A 16,549-nucleotide genomic window follows, 5' to 3' on the forward strand; every position below is an offset into this window, starting at 1 on the left:
TATTAGGGCATCTAATTAATGACATTTGAAGACACAACTACTGACTCAACTCATCATAGCCTGAAAAGCCCTTCCTCCTCCCTGTTCTGAGCTCTATCGGACTGGACCGCAATTCTTACCCTTCCCTCTCCCGCTCCCCACAGACTGGACCCACAGGTCTCTAGGGTTCAGTCAGCACATGCCTGGGCCTAATAACACACCTCTGACTGTTACCCAGAACTTGTAAGCTGTGATCACCACTAAACGTTTGTTGAATACCTATGCCATGGGATGCTAGATGCTGTGGGTTCAGAGAAATAAGTCATGAAGGACAATGAGGTACATGCAAAGATGGATCCACAGCTTCACAGTCATGAAACAGTTCACAGTAATGTTCACCCTTGCTGAGCACCTTGCCAGGCTCAGTGCTGAGCCCTTGACATGCACATGGCCTGGGAGACGGGGACAGGTATTATCCCCATTTTACAGACGAGGACACTGGGGCACTGAAGGGGTTGAGTAGCTAGTGTGATGGTAGTGCTGGCGTTGATGCTTAGCACCGTGGCTTTAGAGTCTGCTCTTTTAATCTCTATGTGGCACTGCCTCTAAGTGGGTTTTCCTATTTTGGTAGTTAATGAATTTTTACTTTTCTTTTCGTCTCTCAACAGTACTTAACATTGTAGTGAACATTTATAGTGGTCCTGAACTTTGCTTGCTGGGTCCTACACCCAGTGTCATTAGGATACGAGGGGCCGTTGTACAAATGGAGAAGAGCACAGATAGACTCAACCTAAAAAGCACATGTGACCATTTTTAGCTTTCCGTCCACTGTTGTCAGGGGATCTTGTCACATTCACTCCGTTTCCTTGCCTTTGAAATTTACTGACTTGTGTCAAAACCTGAATTCCTGTCCTTATTACTTCTTTACCCCAATGGAATATAGTCTTGGAAAAAACGTTTTCCCAGGGAGGTACAATATATATATGTCCAAATGATTTGTTTAAATTTGGAAAGGGTAGAGATGTGGAAAACCCCTGAGCTCACCTCCTTCCACGGGCACACCCAAATTACAACTATTTACAGAACAACTATGTATGAGAACAACCTGAAGACTAATAGAAAAGATTTTCCACAACCAAAGATATAAAGAAGGAACCACAATGAGATGGGTAAGGAGGGGCAGATGCACAGTATAGTCAAGACCCACAACCTCGGGCAGGCAAACCACAAACGGGAGGATAATCACAATTGCTGAGTTCCTTCCCAAGGAGAGAGGGGTTTGAGACCCACATCAGGCTCCCCGGTCCAGAGGTCCTACACCAGGAAAATGAGCCCCTAGAACATCTGGCTCTGAAGGCCAGCGGGGCTTACTTTGATGAGAGCCAGAGGGCTGTGGGAAATAGAGACTCCACTCTCAAAGGGTGCACACAAAATCTCACATGCTCTGAGGCCTGGCACAGAGGCAGTCATTTGAAAGGAGCCTGGTCAGATTCTTTTGCTAACCTTGAAGAGCCTCCCAGAGGGGCAGGAGGCAACTGGGACTCCTACTGGGGACACAGGTGCTGGTGGCAGACATTTTGGGGAACTCGTTCTACCACAGGGACACTGGTGCTGACAAGCACCACTCTGGATCCTCTCTCTGGCTATTAGCACTCCACCACCAGCAGACTGGCACCAGCTCTGGTCATGCAGAGATCAGACCTTGCCTATCAGCATGCCCAAAGTAGTTGGCCCTGCCCCAACAGAAGGGCCCGTGCAGCCTACATAGGAGGCACCCCTAGAGCATGTAACTCTGGTCACCAGAGGGAAGTCTGCTGGGCCCTACAGGATATCACCTATATTAAGGATACTTATCCAAGCTCAGAAAACATAACCAACCTACCTAATACACAGAAATAAACCCAGAGAATTAGGCAAAATTAGAAGACAGAACTATGTTCTTAAACTAAGGAGCAAGATAAAACCCCAGGAAAAGAACTAAGCAAAGTGGAGATAAGTAATCTCATCCAATAAAGAGTTCAGGTAATGATTACAAAGATGCTCAACAAACTCAGGAGAAGAATGGATAAAGACAATGAGACATTTAACAGAAAGTTAGAAAATATAAAGAAGAGCCGAAAAGAGGTGAAGAATACAATAACTGAAATAAGAAATATACTAGTAGGAATCAACAATAGATTAGATGATACAGAGGAATGGATCCAGAGACCTGGAAAACAGAATAATGAAAATCATCCAAGCTGAACAGAAAAAAACATTCTAAAAAATGAGAATAGCTTAAGAGACCTCTGAGACAACATCAAGCAAACTAACATTCACATTTTAGGGGACCAAGAAGGAGAACAGAGAGAGGGGCAGAGAACTTATCTGAATAAATAGCTGAAAACTTCCCTAACCTGGGAAAGGAAACAAACATCTAGGTTGAGGAAACACAGAGAGTCCCAAATAAGATGAACCCGAAGAGGTCCACACCCAGACACAGAGACTCTTAAAAGGAGCAAGAGAAAAGCAACTAGTTACTTATAAGGGAACTTCCCTGGCTCTAGAAGAAATGTTAAAAGGCCTTCTCTAAGTGGAAAAAAAAAGACCACAACTAGAAATATGAAAATTATGAAAGGAAAAAAAACTCATTAGTAAAGGTAAACATCAAGATAGTAGATCAGCTACTTACAAAGTAAGAAGTTTAAAAGACAAAGTAGTAAAATCATCTATATTCACAATAGTAGTTGATACACAAAACAAAATGTTTTAAAATATGACATCAAAACATTAAATATGGCAGGGGGAATATAAATGCAATATTATTAGAAAGTATTCAAAGTTAAGAGATCATCAACTTAATCACAAAGATATATAGGTGGTTACGTATGAGCCTCCTGATAACCAAAACCAAAAATCAATAGTAGATACACAAGCAAAAAAGAGAAAGTAATCCAAACATAACACTAAATATAGTCATTACATCACAAGGGAAGAGAGCAAAAAAGAAGGAACAAAAAAGAACTACAAAAACAGTTTTTTAAATGGCAATAAGTACATACCTATCAACAATTAATTTAAACATAAATGGACCAAATGGTCCAATCAAAAGATAGAATGGCTGAATGGATAGTAAAATAAGACCCAACTATATGCTGCCTACAAGAGACTCACTTCAGATCCAAAGGCAGACACAGACTGAAAGTAAGGGGTTGGAAAAAGGTATTCGATGCAAATGGAAACAAAAAGGAAGCTGGGGTAGCAATACTCAGACAAAATAGATTTAGACAAAGTTTGTAACAGAAGACAAGAGCATTACATGTGATAAAGGGGTCAATACAAGAAGAGGATATAACATTCATAAATATTTATGCACCCAGGAGAAAAGGGAACTCTCCTACACTGTTGGTGGGAATATAAATTGTACAACCACCATGGAGATCAGTATGGAGGTTCCTTAAAAAACTAAAATAGAACTATGATATGATCCAGCAATTACACCCCTGGGCATATGTCTGGAGAGAACCATAATTCGAAGAGATACATGCACCCCAGTGTTCACTGTGGCACTACTTACAATAGCCAAAACACAGAAGCAACCTAGTTGTCCATCGACAGAGGAATGGATAAAGACAACATGGTACATATATACAATGGAATATTACTCATCCATAAAAAAGAATGAAATAATGCCATTTGCAGCAACATGGATGGACCTACAGATTGTCAAACAGTGCAGTAAGTCAGACAGACAAATACCAATATGATATCACTCATATGTGGAACCCCAAAAAATTGATACAAATGAACTTGTTTACAAAACAGAAGCAGATTCACAGATCTCAAAATCAAACTTATGGTTACCAGAGGGGAAAGCTGTGTGGTGGGGGGGATAAATTAGAATTTTGGGATTAACAAATACACACTACTATATATAAAATAGATAATCAACAAGGACCTAATGTATAGCATAGGAAACTCTACTCATATTCTGTAATAACCTATATGGGAAAATAATCTGAAAAAGAATGGATATATGTATATGTATAAATGAATCACTTTGCTGTACACCTGAGACCAACACTGTAAATCAACTATAGTAAAATTAAAATTTGAAAGATATTTATGCACCCAACATAGGAGCACCTAAATGTACACGGCAAATATTGACAGACATAAGGGAGAAGTCGAGAGTAAAACAGTAACAGGGAACTTTAATACTCTACTTACATCAGTGGATAGATATTCCAGACAGAAAATCATTAAGTAAATACTGGCTTTAAATGACACATTAGATCAGATGGACTTTAAGAACATTCCACCCAAAAGCAGCAGAATACACATCCTTTTCAAGTGCACATGGAACATTCTCCAGGATAGATCATGCTAAGCCACAAAACACGACTGACTAAGATTAAAATCACATCAAGCATCTTTTCTAACCACAACAGTATAAGATGATTAGACACTAACTACAAGAAAACTGCAAAAAACAAACACATGGAGGCTAAACAATATGCTACTAAACAACGGGGGAGGGGGGCCACTGTTAAATCAAAGAGGAAGTTTAAAAATACCTGGAGACAAATGAAAATGGAAACAATGATCCAAAATCAATGGGATGCAGCCAAAGGAGTTCTAAGATGGAATTTTATAGCATTATAAACCTGCCTCAGGAAACAAGAAAAGTCTCAATCTAACCTAACACCTAAAGTAATTAAAATAATAAAGATCAGAGCAATAATAGAGTCTAAAAAACAATAGAAAAGATCGATAAAACTAAGAGCTGGTTGTTTGAGAAGATAAAAAGTTAAACCTTTTACCAGACTCATCAAGAAAAACAGGGCTTCCCTGGTGGCACAGTGGTTGAGAGTCCGCCTGCCGATGCAGGGGACACGGGTTCATGCCCCGGTCTGGGAAGATCCCACATGCCACGGAGCGGCTGGGCCCGTGAGCCATGGCCGCTGAGCCTGCGCGTCCGGACCCTGTGCTCCGCAACGGGAGAGGCCACAACAGTGAGAGGCCCACGTACCGCAAAAAAAAAAAAAAAAAGAAAAACAGAGAGAGGGCCCAAAGAAAATCAGAAATGAAAAAGAAGTTACATCAAACACCACAAAAATGCAAAGGATCATACGAGATTACTATGACTAATTATACACAATAAAGTGGATAATCTACAGGAAATGGATAAATTCCTAGAAACTTACAATCTCCCAAGACTGAATCAGGCAGAAATAGAAAGTATGAACAGACCAATTACCAGTAATGAAGTTGAATCAGTAATATTAAAAAAAAAAAAAAAAAAAAACTCCCAGCAAACGAAAAGTCCCTGACCAGAGGTCTTCACAGGTGAATTCTACAGAACATTTAGAGAAGAGCTAACACATATCTTCTCAAACTCTTCTGAAAAACTGAAGAGAAAAGAGCACATCTGAACTCACTTTACAAGGCCAGCAGCATCACCCTGATACAAAAACCAGACAAAGACATCACAAAAAAAGGAAATTATAGGCCATTATCACTGGTGAACACAGATGTAAAAATCTTCAAAGTATTAGCAAACCAAATTCAACAACACATTAAAAGGATTATACACTACGATCAAGTAGGATTTATCCCAGGGATATAAGGATGGTTCAATATCTATAAATCAATCAGTGTGATAAGCCACATTAACAAATTGAAGAATAAAAACCATATGGTCATCTCAATAGATGTGGAAAGAGCTTTTGATAAAATTCAACATCCATTTGTGATTAAAAACTCCTAGCAAAGTGGGTATAGAGGGACATACCTCAACATAATAAAGGCCATGTATGACAAGCCCACCACTAACATCAACAGTGAAAAGCCAAAAGCATTTCCTCTAAGGTGAGGAACAAGACAAGGATGCTCACTCTCACCACTTCTATTAACATTGTATTGGGAGTCTTAGCCCCAGCAATCAGACAAGAAAAGAAATAAAAGGAATTCAAATTGGAAAAGAAGTAAAACTGCCACTGTTTGCAGATGACATACTATGTATAGAAAATCCTAAAGATGCCACCAAAGAACTAATAAATGAATTCAGTAAAGTTGCAGGATACAAAATTAATATACAGAAATCTGGATTTCTGTACCTTAAACTACCAGGAGGAGAAATTAAGAAAACAATCCCATTTAAAATTGCATCAAAAAGAATAAAATACCTAGGAATAAATCTCACCAAGGAGGTGGAAGACCTGTACACTGGAAACTGTAAGACACTGATGAAATTGAAGATGACACAAATTAAAAGATGTGCCATGCTCATGGATTTGAAGAATTAATAGTTAAAATCACCCTACTACCCAAGGCAGTGTACAAGATTCAGTGCAGTCCCTGTCAAAATACCAATGGCATTTTTCACAGAACTAGAACAAATAATTCTAAAATTTATTTGGAAACACAAAAGACCCCAAATAGCCAAAACGGTCTTGAGAAAGCAGAACAAAGCTGGAGGTATCATGCTCATTGATTGCAAACTATACTACAAACTCTAGTAAGCAAAATGGTATGGTACTGGCACAAAAACAGACATATAGATCAATGCAACAGAATAGACAACCCAAAATAAACCCACACATACATGGTCAGTCTAAAACGGAGGAAGGAAGAATATACAGTGGGGAAGACAGCCTCTTCAGAAAATGGTGTTGGGAAACCTGGACAACTCCATGCAAAAGAGTCAAACTGTACTGCTTTCTCACATCATATGTGAAAATAAACTCAAAAAAATATTTACATGTAAGAACTGAAACCATAAAACTCTAAGAAAACACAGTACACTCTTTGACATTGGTCTTCACAAACTTCTTTTGGGTATGTCTCCTCAGGCAAGGGAGACAAAAGCAAAAAACAAATGGGACTATAACAACCTAAAAAGCTTTTGCACAGTGAAGAAAACTATCAACAAAATGAAAAGACAACCTACTGAATGTGAGAAGGTATTTGCAAACAGTCTATCTGATAAGAGGTTAATGTCCAAAATATCCAAAGAACCCATACAACTCAACATCAAAAACAAACTCAATTAAAAAATGAGGGCTTCCCTGGTGGCGCAGTGGTTGAGAGTCCGCCTGCCGATGCAGAGGACACGGGTTCGTGCCCCAGTCCGGGAGGATCCCACATGCCGCAGAGCGGCTGCGCCCATGAGCCATGGCCGCTGAGCCTGCACGTCCGGAGCCTGGGCTCCGCAAACGGGAGAGGCCACAACAGTGAGAGGCCCACATACCGGAAAAGAAAAACAAACAATGAGCAGAGGACCTGAATAGACATCTTTCCAGAGGGGACATACACATGGCCAATAGGCACATGAAAATATGCTGAACATCACTAATCATTAAGGAAATGCAAATCAAAACCGCAATGAGATACCACCTCACGCCTGTCAGTATGACTAGTATCAAAAGGACATCAAATAACAAGTGTTGACAAGGATGCAGATAAAAGGGAACCCTCATGCACTGGTGGGAATATAAATCGGTTACAGCCACTATGGAAAGCAGTATGAAGTTTCCTTAAAAGTTAAAAATAGAACTACTGTATGATTCATCAATTCAACTTCTGAGTTTTTTCCCAAAGAAATCAAAACCACTAATTCAAAAAGGTATGTACCCCTATGTTCACTGCAGCATTATTCACAGTTGCTAAGATATGAAAGCAACCTAAGTGTCCATTGATAAATTAATGGATAAAGGAGGTGTATAATAATACATACAGTAGAATATTAGCCATATAAAAAAAGAATGAAATCTTGCCATTTGCAAGAACATGAATGGACCTAGAGGGTGTTTTGCTAAGTGAAGTAAGTCAGACAGAGAAAGACAGATACCATATGATTTCGCTTATATGAGGAATCTAAGAAACAAAACAATTGAACAAACATAAAATAAACAGACTCATAGATACAGAAAACTAGTGGTTGCCAGAGGGGAGTGGGGTGGGGAGGTGAGTGAAACAGGTGAGGGTGATTGAGAGGTCTAAATTTTGTTATAAAAATATCACAGGACTTCCCTGGTGGCGCAGTGGTTGAGAGTCCGCCTGCCAATGCAGGGGATACGGGTTCGTGCCCCGGTCCGGGAAGATCCCACATGCCGCGGAGCGGCTGGGCCCGTGAGCCATGGCCGCTGAGCCTGCGCGTCCGGAGCCTGTGCTCCGCAACGGGAGAGGCCACAACAGTGAGAGCCCCGTGTACCGCAAAAAAGAAAATCAGAGATATAATATACAGATAACATAGGGAATATAGTCAATAATATTTAATAATTTTGTGTGATGACAGATTATAAATAGACTTACCATGGTGATCACTTTGTGATGTATAAAGATACCGAATCACCGATTTACACCTGAGACTAATATGTTTTAAGTCAGGTATACTTCAATTTAAAAAAAGAAGAAAGAAAAATGGAGGGACTAACCTGGCGGTCCAGTGGTTAGGAATCTGCACTTCCACTGCCAGGGGCCTGGGTTCCATCCCTGCTCTGGTCAGGGAACTAAGATCCCACAAGTCGTGTGGCTTGTGGAAAGAAATCGAGAAAGGAGATGGAGAATATTCTTACAAACCGAATAACTGCAAATTTGATTTGTTCACTCGCCAAATATTTATAGAGCACCAAGAAGTGCTGGGCATTTTTCCAGATACTGGGCATATGTCAGCAAACGAAAGAGACAACAGCTCTGCCTTCGTGGAGCTTTTGTTCCAGTCAGAGGAGGCAGACGATATGCCCAAGGCCAGCAATGGGCCCCGGAGGCCCATGTCTGTGGCTGGGCAGAGAGAGCAGGGGAGAGAGATGGGAGAGGTTAGGGGTCGGGGGAGGCCAGAGCAGGCAGGACCTCGTGGCCCATGCAGAGACCATGGTTTACTCTGTGAAATGAGAAGCCTTTGGGGGAGTTTTGAGCAGAGGAGTGTCATGATTTGACATGTTTTTTTTTAATCGGGATCATGCATTGATCCCGTTACTGTGTTAGGGTAGACAGAAGGGGAGGCAAGGGCAGAAAAGCAGGAGCCCAGATAGGTGGCTTCTGTCCCAGGGAGAGAATATGGTGGCTTGGACCTGGGTGTGGCGATGGAAGTAGTGAGAAATGGTCTGATTCTGGGCATATTCTGAATTTGAGCCAACTGAATTTGCATATGAATTAAATATGAAGTGTTAAAAAAAAGAAGAACTAAGGGTGAATCTAAAATTTTTAATGGGAAAGGACATTGAAAATACCATCTGATTTCAGTAGTGGGAGAATTGTGTTGTAACTTACTGGTTCATCCAATAAAACTCCATTTTATTTTTGGAGTTTTATATTCAGGAATTCATTTATGCCTTTTAACAAACTAGGTCCTTTAAGGGACCTTCAGAGATGGAGTTCCTCCATCAGGATGCTGAGATGCTTATTAAAAAGAACAGTTTCCAGATTCCTGCGCCTCCCACCTCTGAGTGGGAGAAAAGGATCTGCAGGGGTAGGACTCAGGTTTCAGTATCATGAATAAGCACTGAAATCAGAACTGGGGTGGGAACAGTTTTTTGTCAGAGGCAGCAAAAGTTCACATCCCTTGACTAACTCCTAGTCATGCCAGCTTTGATCTTACTTCCTCCCAAAGCCTCCCCAACTTCCGCACTCTGGCCTACGCCCTACTTCCATAGCACCCGTATTTTCTCAACAGTAGTGATTGCCACACTATAATTGCCTGTTCACTTCTTTATCTTTCCCACTAAATTATTCACTGACATATCCCCAGGCGTAGTGCCAGGCACATGGCAGGTGTTCAATAAACATTTATTGAATTTTCCAAAAAATAAGTTTTTAAGTGTACAGAGAAGAGTATTCTTACAACAGGACAAGGAGGTGTGTCAACATCGGTTAGAGCTCCGAGCGGGGTTTTAGGCGCTATTCTGCCTTGGGCTGTATGAGCCGTTTCTGCTCACAACATTTCTGATGCCAAATGTGGGAAGGGGGGCATACCACGCCAGCCAATTCTCCAACTCTCCAGACACCACCTGGGTGTCTTACAAGTCAGTTCAGTTCTGACACTACCCAGAGTTAGCACAGACCCAAAAGGGTGAGGGCTCAGTCCCGTAGGACTGCCCCCACTGCAGACACCAATCACAAGTTCTGGACCTCCCATACTTCTGACTCACAGCTATAAATCGGGGGTTCCCATGTCCCCCTCCCCTTTCCTTACGTTTACCAGTTTGTTATAAGGGATAGAACTCGGCAACAGTCAGATGGAAGAGATGTATAGGATAAGGTATGGGCGGTGCAGGCAGAGCCTCCGTACTCCCTGTTAGCGCACCACCATCCCAGCACCTCCCTGTGTTCACCACCCTAGAAGCTCCAGATTTCATTGTTTGGTGGATTTTATGGAAGTTCTATTATGCAGGCAAGATTGATTAAATCAGTAGCCGTTCATCACTAACTTGATCTCCACCCCCTCTCCTCTGCCCAGAGGTCAGGGGTGGGACCAGAAGATCCAATCCTGTAATCACATGGTTGGTTCCTTGGGCAGCCACCCCCCATCCTGAAGCTATCTGGGGACCCACCAAGACCCATCTCATTAGCATGGACTCAGAGACGGTTGAAAGGGGTCAGTTATGAATCACGAGAGACACTCCTCTCACCCTGTCACACAGGAAATTCCAAGAGTTTTAGGAGCTCTGTTCTAGGAACTGGGGACAAAGAGTAAACAGGTATTTCTTATTGTGTCACGATATCACAGGCTAGTTTTCAGATCCTGAACAAGTTCGTTAACCTCCTGCATCACCTGTGAAAGCAGCTGGGGATGGGAGGAGGGGACACAGGTTTTACAGAAAGCCCTAGAGGTTTTCATATAATGTTCCTCCATTGAGATTCACTTTGAGGAGTAAATCTCTACTACTGATGACAATACCCACCCCTCCGATATATTGGAAGGAGGGGGAAAAGCTTGTGGGCTGTTGGGCAAGTGATTTCTGATGGTTTCTTTCTGTGCTCTTGGAAAAAAGACAACCAGGGTTCTGAAAGCATTTAAGTGTTGTTTTGTTCTGTTTTGATTTTGCTTATTACATAGATGTTTAATGATGGACCACCTCCCTTTTCTATCTTGATTTTTAGCTGCATGTGCAAATCAGCGTCCTGACCTCTTTGGTTGTGTTATTGCCCAAGTTGGAGTAATGGACATGCTGAAGTTCCATAAATACACTATTGGTCACGCCTGGACCACTGATTATGGGTGCTCAGACAACAAACAACACTTTGAATGGCTCATCAAGTAAGGTTTTAATTCATATGACATATTTGTGTTGCTAACAATTTGATACCAGAATACTGAACATAGTCAAAAGGACAAACGTTTGACTCCATGCCCTTCAATATCTCATATTTGCATGTAATTTACTGCAAAAGTAGGGCAAGTGGTGGGAATACCTGTCTTTCTGGTTTTGATCTGGTCTTTAACAAAAACAACAAACTACAAAGATGTGATGGGCAAAATTTTAAAGGTGGTCCTCCAGGATTCCTGTCCCCTGGTTCTTCAGTCAACCACTAATCTAGGTACTTCTGTGAAGGGACTTTGCGGATTAAATTAAGGTTACTAATCAGCTGACCAGGATAAGGAGATTATCCTGGATTATCGAGTGGGCCCAATCTAATGACAAACCCTTAAAGGCAGAGCATTTTCTCTGGTGGGAGTTGGGGATGCAGCAGAAAGGGAGATGAGAGAGATTGGACGCATGAGGAGGACTAAAGCCACCATTGCTGGCTTTGAAACTGAAGGAATGGGGGCTGTTCGACCTGAGATCAACCCCAGCCAACAGCCATCAAAGAAACAAGGACCTCAGTCCTACAGCCACAGGGAACTGAATGCATTCTGCCAAGAGCTGGAATGAGTCTGGAAGTAGATTTTTTTCTAGAACTTCTTGATAAGTGCCCAGCTAGCCAACACTTTGATTTCAGCCTTGAGAGAGCCAGAGAACCCAGTTGAGCCAAGCTAGACTTCTGACTTATAGAACTGTGAGATAAGAAATCCATGTTGTTTTTAAAAGCTGCTAAATTTGTGGTAATTTGTTAATGCAGCAATTAAAAAATAATTTTTAAAAAAAAGGTCATTATAACTTACATATATATGGGATTTCTTTTTCTAAATTAAGAAATAAAGGGCTTCCCTGGTGGCGCAGTGGTTGAGAGTCCGCCTGCCGATGCAGGAGACATGGGTTCGTGCCCCGGTCCGGGAAGATCCCATGTGCCGCGGAGCAGCTGGGCCCGTGGGCCACGGCCGCTGAGCCTGCGCTCCGCCAAAAAAAAAAAAAGAAAAAAAAAAAAGAAATAAGGAAATGAAGAGGAATATATGCAAGAACAGTTAAACTTTTTTTGTGCTCTCAGTATAACCACATATATTTGAAACTACAAGTTGCATTACTGAAATATTGGTATCCCTCAACACTTTGGCGATAACAGTGAGAAAATGGCAAACATTTAGATTCTCCAGACTGCAAGCTACATTCTTTTTTGGCTCCTCACTCTCTTTACTTCCCACAAAAAAAGGGGTTTTTACCAGCAGTATTTAGGAATTACTCTTGGAATAGCACCAGCAGCCTATGTCCCCTCTCCCCAGTCTCCTCAGTCAGTCATAAATTTTGATACAGTAATTTCTCAAGTCAGGTTTTTTTCCTTCATTTGATGTGCTTTGTATGGTTAGCTCCACTTAGAAATTCAGCTAAAATGACTTGAATTTTTTTAATTGAATACTTTTAAACTACTCAATTCTGTTCTGTAGGAGGGAGAAAGTTTAGCTTTTAAAATACACAGGTAGCCTCACTGACACATCCTGGTGAAAGCTGAATATTTGAAGAAGCCATAGTTCCAATTAGCTTTAAGAAAATATGCACTTAGCGGGGGATAAGTCCCATTTAAACTCAGTTGAAAATATTGAGTTAATTGTATAATGAAGGCAACAAAATATTTGCTGGAACCTGATACTTCTGAAATTAATTTGAAAGCAAAAAAAGTTCTAAATATTTTTTCTCTCAAGATGTCTGTGATAGTCCTATTTCAGACTTTATAATTTTTTAACCTAGCACCACCCACAGAGCTGTATTTTCCTCTTACTTGCTACTCCCAATGAACAGAGAGCTCAATCCAATATATTGAAGGGGGTCTCCCATGCCCCCCAAAATTTAAATTTCCAAGTTTGTGAATGGCTGGGAAAAATAAAGCCTAACAGACTTTTTTTCTACAGAACTTCTCAGTCTTGAATGTATAAATGTGGCACGTGAATCTTGAGGTGGGGAGAGGCATTATTAGTAGGCAGTTTCCAGACATGTTTTCCCATAGAACTAACCCTTATCTGGAGGACTGGGGTTGATCCAGAAATACTCTGCAATGAGAGCAGAAAACAGACCCATTGGTACCCCCATCTTATCTATTAGGAGACTAAACCCCAGAAGGTTTTAGTCTTAGCTTGGTTAACTGAGTAGAAATTTTACTATTTTTGCCTATTTACCCTCCAAAATAAAACTCTACTAAAACAGTTTAATTCATTAATACTGAACACTTTGGAAAACATGACACCCATATGGACTAAAATGTAAAGAAAAAGTATCCAGAGATGTCTTTCACTTAACTATTATCAATCGCTGTTTAATTTGATTGTACTTATGTTCTTAAAAACCTTTTTGTTAACTGGAAACTTATCTTGTGCATCAGAAGGTGTCTCCTCCACTAACTTTCTCACCATTGGCCAAAGGCAGTTTCTTTCTGCTGGACTGTGAGCCAGCAGGGGGTCAGCGGCTTAGGTTCCCTGGTTTCAGACAGGAAGCTAGGCCCAGAGGGGACCCGTGGTCTTCCTAAGACTGCCAAGCTGAGCTCAGAATAAAGGTTTTATAGGTACTAAACAGGCAAAAAGCTGCTGTACACTGGATTTCAAGTTCTTCAACAAAAGAAAGGCTTGCACCCATTCTATTCACAATCAGTGATTTAAAAGAACAATCAGGGCTTTCCTGGTGGTGCAGTGGTTGAGAGTCCGCCTGCCGATGCAGGGGACACGGGTTCGTGCCCCGGTCCGGGAAGATCCCACATGCCGCGGAGCGGCTGGGCCCGTGAGCCATGGCCGCTGAGCCTGCACACCGCAATGTGAGAGGCCACAGCAGTGAGAGGCCCGCGTACCGCAAAAAAAAAAAAAAAAAAAAGAAGCTACAAGGATATATTGTACAGCACAGGGAATATGGCCAATATTTTATAATAACTTTAAATGGAGTATAATCTATAAAAATATTGAATCACCTGAAACTAATATTGTAAATCAACTATACCTCAATTAAAATCTTTTCATGTAAAATATAAACAAAGGGACCGTCAGTCCACTTTGTAGCAGTGAAAAGTTAGTCTGAAGAATATGAAAATATTCACCTCAAGACAGTCAGTATGTACATACTTTGGGTTGTTTCAACAGCCCTGTTTCTTTCTTCCACAGGCTTCCAAAGTGGGAGCAAAGTAAACGACACAGCTCCCCAGCTTCCAGTAGCCCTGGCCAGTCACAGCCTAAACGGTGAGGTGATGTAACTTAGTCTGCAGTGGTCACCCAGGGACCACTTGGCTGCAGTCCTCACTGCTGGTGACGGTAGGCAGGTAGACGACGCAAGTCACTATGCCCACTGGTCCCCGTGATTATCCTAGTGGACACACAACTCTCATTTTGATATCCGGCCTCATCAAAGTGCCTTTGCCTTTCAGATATTCTCCACTGCACAACGTGAAGCTACCAGAGGCAGACGACATCCAGTACCCGTCCATGCTTCTCCTCACTGCGGACCATGACGACCGCGTGGTCCCACTTCATTCCCTGAAGTTCATTGCCACCCTTCAGTACCTGGTGGGCCGCAGTCGGAAGCAGAACAATCCCCTGCTTATCCACGTGGACACCAAGGCGGGCCACGGGGCTGGGAAGCCCACGGCCAAAGTAATAGAAGAAGTGTCAGACATGTTTGCATTCATAGCGCGCTGCCTGAACATCGACTGGATTCAGTAAATGGCATTTCCCACTGCCTCTGACCGCTGCGGAAAACCTCAAGGGCTCTCACACCATTAAAACCGAGAAACCACTGGGCGTAATGCCTCCCCACACGAACACTGTTCCTGCACTCGCGGACTGCAGCTGAACAGAACTGCCGTGGGAATTTTATCTTTTCTAGGCTTCTCCTTTTCAGCAGGCCCTTGGCGTTTCTTTTTCCACCCTGTGCGGGCACATATTTTAAAAGGAACAAAAGGCATGTTCGGATAAATAGCTAATGGCAGCCAACACATTGTGAATATTAGATTGCTGAATTCAGAGTCATGGTCAGGCATACTTCATATAGAGCACCTCAGTGAAATTTGCTTCTATAACTATAACCAATACACCTTTACATAAATGTGAGACTTGTTCTCCTGAAAAAGACTTCTTTGCCACAATAATAAATGTTATTTAAGAATGAGAGGCTTTATTTCTGGTTCCTTTGTGTTGAGGAGCAACCCCGGAAGTGCAGTCATTCTGCACTGCGCCCTGTCATTTGTCTATGGGAATAAGCAATGAAGTCATAGACGGTAAGCGCTGCACGGAGGCGGAGCGCGTCCATCTAGCTCCCTTGTTTACGGTGAGGAAGCCATTAGGGGTGGCTTACTGTCTTACATATTAACCACGCAGCCAGCTGATCGTATCGTCCGGGGCTCTTTTGGTTTGGATGCCTCCTAAAAATCAGTGGACCCGAAGCTTCAGATTATTCAACCTATTTGTCTGTCTGTCAATTTGGTTACAAAGTAATTGTGGAAAATAATAGAGTACCTGGGATTCTAAAACTAAGAGACCACATGAGTGAGCTCTCCAAATTCATCTTACAATTAGAAATTTCAGCATTTGCCAAGCAGTTCTTCCCCCCATAGACCACTTCCTGGAAATAAAAACAGTCATACTTTAAAGAGTGTGTCTCCCCAGCCTGAAATCTTTAAGAGGAAAATATATCATTCCTCAAACTTGTCCGTAAGAAAAAAAAAATTAAGGCATTTGGTTTAACATTTCATGAAATACTATTCCTTTGGGTATCAGTTTGGGAGGTGGTGATCTAATTTATGAGAAAAAAAACAGCTGCTGCTTTGTCTTGCTTCATGAGATATCACAAAAATTACTATTTTGTATAAAGTATTTTAACCTTAAAAAATTAGTTTAAGGGCTTCCCTGGTGGCACAGCGGTCAGGGAAGATCCCACATGCCGCAGAGCGGCTGGGCCCGTGAGCCATGGCCACTGAGCCTGCGCATCTGGAGCCTGTGCTCCGCAACGGGAGAGGCCACAACAGTGAGAGGCCCGCGTACCGAAAAAAAAAAAAAAATTAAAAGATTACTTCATTAATCTAATAGCTTGTTCTTTTCCAGGTAAGTGCTATTTTCCAAATCATACATGTTTGTGCTTCTCTTGAGATCTCTACCTCTCAAATTGTGGTCTAAAGTTAGACACACTATTTTCTGTCCAGCTTATCACTACATACAAGCTCAGTTGAAAGGTGGATACATGGTTTGGCTTTTCTCTTCTACAGTTATGTTTTCTCTCACTGTTCAAATAAGCATTGTATATAA

The 16,549-nt window shown here is 41.7% G+C and overlaps 1 protein-coding gene and 1 long non-coding RNA gene across 3 annotated transcripts in view; one reads left to right on the forward strand and one right to left on the reverse strand.

Moving 5' to 3' along the window:
* The window catches only part of PREP (prolyl endopeptidase), a 137,277-nt gene extending 121,861 nt beyond the window's left edge, over nucleotides 1–15,416 (forward strand). Inside the window, exons 14-16 of one of the 2 annotated variants that reach the window (XM_060167197.1) lie at nucleotides 11,062–11,218; nucleotides 14,417–14,491; nucleotides 14,677–15,416. In XM_060167197.1, the coding sequence (XP_060023180.1) occupies nucleotides 11,062–11,218; nucleotides 14,417–14,491; nucleotides 14,677–14,971 (527 nt within the window). In that variant the 3' untranslated portion in view covers nucleotides 14,972–15,416. The remainder of the gene's footprint in view (nucleotides 1–11,061; nucleotides 11,219–14,416; nucleotides 14,492–14,676) is intronic. The other variant, XM_060167198.1, reaches the window with a different exon arrangement.
* Nucleotides 1–16,549, reverse strand: part of LOC132530208 (uncharacterized) — an 83,590-nt gene that overhangs the window by 4,444 nt on the left and 62,597 nt on the right. The gene's annotated exons all lie outside the window — the stretch shown is intronic.

Source organism: Lagenorhynchus albirostris, chromosome 12 (assembly GCF_949774975.1).
Source record: "Lagenorhynchus albirostris chromosome 12, mLagAlb1.1, whole genome shotgun sequence".
Taxonomy (NCBI): Eukaryota; Metazoa; Chordata; class Mammalia; order Artiodactyla; family Delphinidae; genus Lagenorhynchus; species Lagenorhynchus albirostris.